This window comes from Heterodontus francisci, chromosome 34, assembly GCF_036365525.1.
Source record: "Heterodontus francisci isolate sHetFra1 chromosome 34, sHetFra1.hap1, whole genome shotgun sequence".
In the NCBI taxonomy this organism is placed as follows: Eukaryota; Metazoa; Chordata; class Chondrichthyes; order Heterodontiformes; family Heterodontidae; genus Heterodontus; species Heterodontus francisci.
The window spans coordinates 26,047,127-26,055,587 of NC_090404.1; the positions used below are offsets into that span (position 1 = coordinate 26,047,127).

The 8,461-nt window shown below is 48.0% G+C and overlaps 1 protein-coding gene across 2 annotated transcripts; it reads right to left on the minus strand.

The window, feature by feature from the left end:
* Nucleotides 1-3,507: 3,507 nt before the first annotated feature.
* On the minus strand, nt 3,508-7,478 carry LOC137349247 (zinc finger protein 229-like). Of its 2 annotated transcripts, none has more exons than XM_068014746.1 (2): nt 7,420-7,478; nt 3,508-6,402 (listed from the first exon to the last, which is right to left on the minus strand). In XM_068014746.1, the coding sequence occupies exon 2, from the start codon at nt 6,041-6,043 to the stop codon at nt 4,613-4,615; it is 1,431 nt and encodes a 476-aa protein (XP_067870847.1). In that variant the 5' UTR covers nt 6,044-6,402; nt 7,420-7,478; the 3' UTR covers nt 3,508-4,612. The 2 variants fall into 2 exon arrangements, with proteins under 2 accessions (XP_067870847.1, XP_067870848.1); XM_068014747.1 differs by lacking the exon at nt 7,420-7,478 and adding an exon at nt 7,384-7,402.
* Nucleotides 7,479-8,461: the final 983 nt, after the last annotated feature.

The window sequence follows — 8,461 nt, forward strand, 5'->3', positions numbered from 1 at the left end:
CTCCTCATAGGTCAGAAAGTCCCCTATCAATATCTACAGGAGCCCAGTATGTCAGTGGAAAATTGGACTGTGCTGTGAATATGTGCAATATAGGTGATGGAACGGACTGAGGCGGAATAGGCGGCTTGGGAGGCGGGAGGAGATTGTGGGCGCAGGGGAGGAATTGGAGCCGTGGGTGGGCTGGGGAGCTTCATAAACCCTGGGGTCAGCCTGAGGCCCCGAATAAGAGGCCACAGGCCCCGTATTTACCCCGTGGTGTCAGGCCCTGGGGAGCAGGGGCACTGGCCACCATCTTGGACAGGGCGGGGTCAGTGCGCATTTGCAGCCATCTTGATGAGGGCGCAGTGTGAGCAGGGCTTTAGGGCATCTGTTCTCAACCGGGTCCTAGTGCCCGGGGAATAGATCATCCTGGACAACATGGTTTTAAGCAGCTTCACCCAGGCTGCCTATGATGTTTGCAGCTTAGAGGAGTCCATGGGCCATGTATATATTCAGCCCAATGTACAGTTACCTGCAGGGGCGGCTCCTCAAGTTAGTATCATAGAAATTTACAGCATGGAAGGAGGCCATTCAGCCCATTGTGTCTGCACCGAGCCATCCAGTCTAATCCCACTTTCCAGCTCTTGGTCTGTAGCCTTGTCAGTTAGGGCATTTCAAGTGCATGTCCAAGTACTTTTTAAATGTTGTGAGGGTTTCTGCCTCGACCATCCTCGTATACAGTGTGTTTCAGATTGCACCACATTCTGGGTGAAAACATTTCACTCAAATCCCCTCTAAACCTCCCACCTCTTACTCTAAATTTATGCCCTTTGGTGATAGAGCCCTCAACCAAGGAGAATAGCGCCTTCCTATCCACTCCATCCAGACCCCTCATAATTTTATACATTTCAATTCTATTTCACTTCAGCCTCCTCTGTTCCAAAGAAAACAACATTTACCTATCCAATCTTCCCTAATATCTAAAATTCTCCAGTCCAGTCAACATCCTTGTAAATCTCCTCTGTACCCTCTCTAATACAATCACATCTTTCCTATAGTGCGGTGACCAGAACTGCACACAGTACTCCAGATGTGGCTGAATCAGTGTTTTATACAGTTCCAGTATAACCTCCCCGCTCTTATATTCTGTGTCTCTGCTAAGAAAGATAAGTATCCCATATGTTGTCTTAAGCACCTTAACTACCAGCCCTGCCATCTTCAGGGATCTGCGGACATGCTCACTAAGGTCCCTCTGTTCCTCCATACTTCTCAGCATCCTACCATTTATTGTGCATTCCCTTGCCTTTTTCGCTTTTCCCAAATAGATTACCTCACACTTCTCTGGATTGAATTCCATTTGCCACTGTCCTGCCACCTGACCAGTTAAAGAACAAAGAACAGTACAGCACAGGAACAGGCCATTCGGCCCTCCAAGCCTGCGCCGATCTTGATGCCTGCCGAAACTAACACCTTCTGCACTTCCGGGGCCCATATGCCTCTATTCTCTTCCTATTCATATATTTGTCAAGATGTCTCTTAAACATCGCTATCATATCTGCTTCCACCACCTCCCCTGGCAGCAAGTTCCAGGCACTCACCACCCTCTGTGTAAAAAAAAAAGTTCATTGATATCTTCCTGCAGTCGACAGCTTTCTTCTTCATTACCAAACGCACGGTCAGTTTTTGTATCATCTGCAAACTTCTTAATCAAACCCCCTACATTCAAGTTCAAATCATTGATATATACCACAAAAAGCAAAAGACCTCATAGTGAGCTCTGCAGAATCCCATTGTAAATGGCCTCGTCACACAAACACCCATCGACCATTACCCTTTGCTTCCTGACTCTGAGCTAATTTTGGATCCAACTTGCCTCTTTGCATTGGATCCAATGGGCTTTTCGTTTGCTGACGAATCTGCCATGTGGAACCTTATCAAAAGCCTTGATTACACTTTAGCCCCATTCTCCTATCTTTGGTTGCTCAGTGTGGATGGGGGTAGTTAAATCGGAGGATCTTTTCCTGGACCTGTTCTCGGGCCTGGTTAAAACAGCAATTTGTAGGTCCAGGTTGGGGGTGGGGGCTGCAGAACGGAGAACTACAGACCTGTTAGTTTGACGCCCGTTGTGGGGAAAATGTTAGAATCTATTATAAAGGATGTGATAACTGGACACTTAGTGGGCAAAGTCAACACGGATTTACGAAAGGGAAATCATGTTTGACAAACCTGTTGGAGTTTATTGAAGATGTTACTTGTAGCATAGATAAAGGAGAACCAGTGGATGTGGTGTATTTAGATTTTCAGAAGGCTTTTGATAAGGTCCCACATTGGAGGTTGATAAACAAAATTAGAGTGCATCAGATTGTGGGCAATATACTAGTATGGATTAAGAATTGGTTAACAGACAGAGAGTAGGAATAAATGGGTCATTCTCAGGATGGCAGGCTGTTACTAGTGTGGGACCACAAGGATCAATGCTGGGGCCACAGTTGTTTACAATATATATAAATGATTTGGATGTGGGCAACAATTGTAATATTTCCAAGTTTGCTGATGACACAAAACTAGGTGGGAATGTAAATTGTGAGGAAATACACTGCAGGTCCTTCTTTAACTGGAGACCAAATGTCTGTTGTGTAATTGCACCAGTAGTTAACAGGCTCCTCTGGATACTTCCATCTACTATTTTAATGCAGACTTCAACCAATTTATTTTAAACAGGCATATTTTAAATGAGTTAACACCCGCCTTAAAATGATAGACTCAGGACTGTCACACAAACACGTTAAAGTTTTGTAGAATAACAACCACAATCATTTTCAGACTAGAAACTTAAACCTGCCGTTTCAGTTTCCGTCAGGAACAGATCACAGTTTTACACCAATCTCTGATTTGACAGCACGTTTCCAGCATTCACCGTTGTTCCTCCTGACTCTAAACACAGTTGTAAAGGAACCTTCTGTTCTGTGCCCAGGAGCTCTGAACCATGGACAAAAGCGGCTGGAACAGAGATGAGAAAGATCAAAGTGTCATCTATCTCTCTCAGTGTGACCATGAATGACTGTCTCCAGTTGAAGTTCGGTTCCTGCCGGGTAACCCCCTCCCAGATTGTCCATTTCTGAGCTCCAACCAGGTGATTTTTAAAATTTGTTCATGGGATGTGGGTGCCACTTGCAGGCTAGCATTTGTTACCCATCCCTAATTGCCCTTGCACTGAAAGGCTTGTGAGGCCCTTTCAGAGGGAAGTTATGAGTCAACCACATTGTTGTGGGTCTGGAATCACATCTAAACCAGACTGGGGAAGGACATTTGTGAAACACATGGGTTTTTATGACAATCAACAGTAGTTTCACATTGAATTTAAATCCCAGTTGGTGTCATGGTGGGTTTTGAAACAGTGTCTCCAAGACAGTAGCTGGGTTTTTACCCCATTACTAAATCCAGTGACCTTGCCACTACACCACGGTTTACCCCCTCAGCTGGAAAAAAACAAAATGCTACAACAATGTGTTTAAAACAAAGCTGATTTATTTGACATTTATCCAGGATATTAAACTCCAGCCAAGTTACAGGGATTATTCACATCAGCAGAAACAAACCCCAACTGTTAGAATAGAAATATAGAAACGTTATAACACAGAAGGAGGCCATTCAGCCCATCATGTTCACACTGGCCATGAAGAGTTATCCAGCCTAATCCTACTTTCCAGCTCTTGGTCTGTAGCCTCGTAGGTTACGGCTCCTCAATTTCATATCCAAGTACTTTTTAAATGTGATGAGGGTTGCTGCCTCGATCACCCTTTCAGGCAGTGAGTTCCAGACACCAACCCTCTGGGTGAAAAGATTTCTCAACTGTCTTCCAATACTTCTGCCAATTACTGTAAATCTATGGCCCCCTGGTTATTGACCTCTCTGATAATGGAAAGAGCTCCTTCCGACCCACTCTATCTCAGCCCCTCATAATTTTCTACACCTCAGCCTCCTCTGTTCCAAAGAAAACAACCCTCACCTATCCAATCTTTCCTCACAGCGAAAATTCTCCAATCCTGGCAACATCCTTGTAAATCTCCGCTTTACCCTCTCCAATACAATCACATTCTTCCTGTGATGCGGTGACCAGAACTGCACACAGCACTCCAGCTGTGGCCTAACAATGTTTTATCCAGTTCCACTATAACCTCCCAGCTCTTATATCCTATGCCTCAGACAATAAAAGCAAGAATCACATATGCCTTCTTAACCACTTTATCTACCTGTCCAGCACCTTCAGGAATTTGTGGACATGCACTTCAAGATCCCTCTGTTCCTCTATACTTCTCAGTATCCTACCACTGTGAATTCTCTTGCTTTGTTTGCCCTCCCCAAATGCATTACCTCTCACTTCTCCGGATTGAATTCCATTTGTCATTTCCTGCCCACCTGACTAGTCCATTAATATCTTCCTGCAGTCTACAGCTTTCTTCCTCACTGTCAACCGCCATTCACATTTTATCTCATCTACAAACTTCTTAATCATGCCCCTAAATTTAAGTCTAAATTATTGAAATATACCACTGTGGAACCCCAAAGGAAACAGGGTTCCAGTCATAATTCAGTCCTGGATGTGATTAACAGCAGAATCCAATCCCCACAGTCACTGGTGAACTCGCTGGTGTTTCAGCAGGGTGGATGACTGAGCAAATCCCTTCCCACACATGGAGCAGGTGAACGGCCTCTCCCCAGTGTGAACTTGCTGGTGTCTCAGCAGGTTGGATGATTGAGTGAATTCCTTCCCACAGTCTAAGCAGGTGAAGGGCCTCTCCCCAGTGTGAACTCGCTGATGTGTCAGTAGATTGGATGAGCGAGTGAATCCCTTCCCACACTCTGAGCAGGTGAATGGTCTCTCCCCAGTGTGAACTCGCTGATGTGTCAGTAGATTGGATGACTGAGTGAATCCCTTCCCACACTCTGAGCAGGTGAATGGCCTCTCCCCAGTGTGAACTTGCTGGTGTGTCAGTAGATTGGATGAGCGAGTGAATCCCTTCCCACACTCTGAGCAGGTGAATGGCCTCTCCCCAGTGTGAACTCGCTGGTGTGTCAACAGGCTGGATGAAGTAGTGAATCCCTTCCCACAATCTGAGCAGGTGAATGGCCTCTCCCTAGTATGAACTCGCTGGTGTGTCAGCAGACTGGATGAAGTGGCAAATCCCTTCCCACACTCGGAGCAGGTGAACAGCCTCTCCCTAGTGTGAACTCGCTGGTGTTCCAGCAGGTGAGATAACTGAGTGAATCCCTTGCCACACTCAGAGCAGGTGAATGGTCTCTCCCCAGTGTGAACTCGCTGATGTATCAGAAGGTTGAATAAAGTAATGAATCCCTTCCCACACTGAGGGCAAGTGAACGGCCTCTCCCCAGTGTGAATTTGCTGGTGTGTCAGAAGGTGGGATGACTGAGTGAATCCTTTCCCACACTCAGAGCAGGTGAATGGCCTCTCCCCAGTGTGAACTCGCTGGTGTGTCAGCAGGCTGGATGAAGTAGTGAATTCCTTCCCACAATCTGAGCAGGTGAATGGCCTCTCCCCAGAGTGAGCTCGCTGGTGTGTCAGCAGGTTAGATGAAGTAGTGAATCCCTTCCCACATTCAGAGCAGGTGAACAGCTTCTCCCCAGTGTGAACCCACTGGTGTTTCAGCAGGGTGGATGAACAGGTGAATCCCTTCCCACACTCACAGCAGGTGAACGGTCTCTCCCCAGTGTGAACTCGCTGGTGTGTCAACAGGCTGGATGAAGTAGTGAATTCCTTCCCACAATCTGAGCAGGTGAATGGCCTCTCCCCAGAGTGAGCTCGCTGGTGTGTCAGCAGGTTAGATGAAGTAGTGAATCCCTTCCCACATTCAGAGCAGGTGAACAGCTTCTCCCCAGTGTGAACCCACTGGTGTTTCAGCAGGGTGGATGAACAGGTGAATCCCTTCCCACACTCACAGCAGGTGAACGGTCTCTCCCCAGTGTGAGCGCGTCGATGAATTTCCAGCTCACATGGGTAATTGAATCCCTTCCTACAGTCCCCGCATTTCCACGGTTTCTCCATGGTGGGGGTGTGCTTGTGTCTCTCCAGGTTGGATGATCAGTTGAAGCCTTGTCTAAGCAAAGAACAAATGTATGGTTTCTCCCCGCTGTGAATGGTGTGATGTTTTCTCAGGCTGTGTAACTGGTTAAAGCTCTTTTCACAGTCAGTACACTGGAACACTCTCACTCGGGTGTGTGTGTCTCAGTGTGATTCCAGTCACACTGATGTTTTAGATCTCTTTGCACAGTCAAAATAGACAAACACTCCTCCCATTCAAAAGCCGATGCTATCCACATCCTGATGTATCGAGTGACTCTCTCAGATCTTGACGTAATTTTTGGCTTGACATTCCCATCTGCAAATCCTCCCATTCATATATCCTGTAAAAGGAGTTTACAAAAACCACCACTGTCAGTCAGGACAGAAAGTCACAACATTCTCCCCTCCTGCTTCCTGACCCAGGATGGTCGTGCATGCACCCTGCTGCACATTCCCCTCCAATCTACCTCCCTTCACTATCTCACATTGGAAACTGTTGGACCCGACTGGGCTCAAAAGTACTCAGAGTTAAATCCAACAGCTTCTCTTCCATCTTCCCCCCAGCTCAAACTGATGCAACAAAAAAAGACCAACACAGGAGGTCGGGGACCAACTTCCACATCCGACACCCACCCCGAGACAAACCAGCTCTTAATTGGTCCATCTGTGTTTCTCGACACAGTTCTGCGAAAAATACCTGCAATAAAATAAAAGCAAAATTCTGCAGATGCTGGAAATCTGAAATAACAGGAGAAAATGCTGGAAATGCTCAGCAGGTCAGGCAGCATCTGTGGAGAGAGAAACAGAGTTAATGTTTCAGCTGCATTGAGCCACCGGAGCCTGCAGCCTGGGACTCAGAGTGGGAGGAGGAGGAAGTGTGAGGAGAGGCAATATAGTCCAACACGCACAGCAACCTACAATCCACCTACATTACCGGGATAGGGAGACAGAGTTTAGAAACACTCAGCAATACGACTCCAGTAAAAGATCCCCAGGAGGAAAAGGGGGAGCAGTGTGTGTACCTGCCCTGATATCCCCCTCCCCAGGCCTGTCAGTCAAACCTCCCAGTCCACAGCTCAGCCGAGCAGCTTCCTGCACCTTGAGCCAGCCCTGCCCAGGTGTGGCCCAGTCCAAGGGGAGTCTTTGTGGAACCAGGGAAGGGGGGACCTCCTGCCCTGTGCTGTGTCCCAAATGGTTCCATCCTCCCTCCCCCAGGCTCCTTTATAACTGAGATAAGTTTCCCGCAGCTGCAGCCCCGGTCGGTGCAAACGCGCGATCGGAAGTTTCTTATTGGGGGTGCTGAGGCCTCTCCGCCCACCCACCGGCTCCATTGCTCCCTGCATCCCACCATCACTTACCGACTGCAGATGCGACTCTTACTGCGCATGCCCCAAACACGACGACCTCTGACCTGCTCATAAGGTTGGTTGATTGATGGCGGCTCCGAACCAATAGCAAGAGGGGGCGCGACTGGAGGATGTGGGGCCTCTCGCACCTCGCCGTTTCCCACGCCCCTCACTTGCTCCGACCGTCAACCCGCACGGTCCTCCAGCCCCTCCCCGCTCTTCCTATTGGTCTGCAACTACCGTCAATCAGTCGGGCTGGCGGGTGGTGTGAGCTGAGCATGCGCGGTGGCAGGTTCTGAGGCAGAGAGCGCGGTTCCAGCAGGTGAGAGGGAGGCGGGTTAATAAAGCCCGGGGCTCGCAGGCTGCAGACACACCGAGTGTGGAGCCAGGAGACAATTTAAACAGCGAGATCACAACAAACACAGATGCTGCCAGAGCTGCTGAGTATTTCCAGCAGTTTCTGTTTTTATTTCAGATTTCCAGCATTCGCAGTATTTTATTTTTATTTATCTCAGTATCTCTGCCTTCTATTCTCAGTTCCTATCACTGGTTTCTGTGATTCTCTCTCCCTCTCTGTTTATTTCTCTCTCACTCAGTTCTGTCCTTCTCCCTGGATCTCTGGTTTCTGTATCTCAGTGCCTCTCATTGGGAGAGATTTGGATTCAGTGCCATGGTGTTTGACAGGTGATAATGTACTGGGATCCTGCTTTCCATCTCTCAACTAGGCTCAACTATCACCAGTAACCTGTCTCTAGATGCAGAAATCAACAAGCGCATGGGTAAGGCTTCCACTGCTATGTCCAGACTGGCCAAGAGAGTGTGGGAAAATGGCGCACTGACACGGAACACAAAAGTCCGAGTGTATCAGGCCTGTGTCCTCAGTACCTTGCTCTACGGCAGCGAGGCCTGGACAACGTATGCCAGCCAAGAGCGACGTCTCAATTCATTCCATCTTCGCTGCCTTCGGAGAATACTTGGCATCAGGTGGCAGGACTATATCTCCAACACAGAAGTCCTTGAAGCGGCCAACACCCCCAGCTTATACACACTACTG

Coding starts and splice junctions, on each gene's coding strand:
- LOC137349247 (XM_068014746.1), bottom strand. CDS start 6,043: ATGGAGAAACCGTGGAAATGCGGGGACTGTAGGAAGGGATTCAATTAC.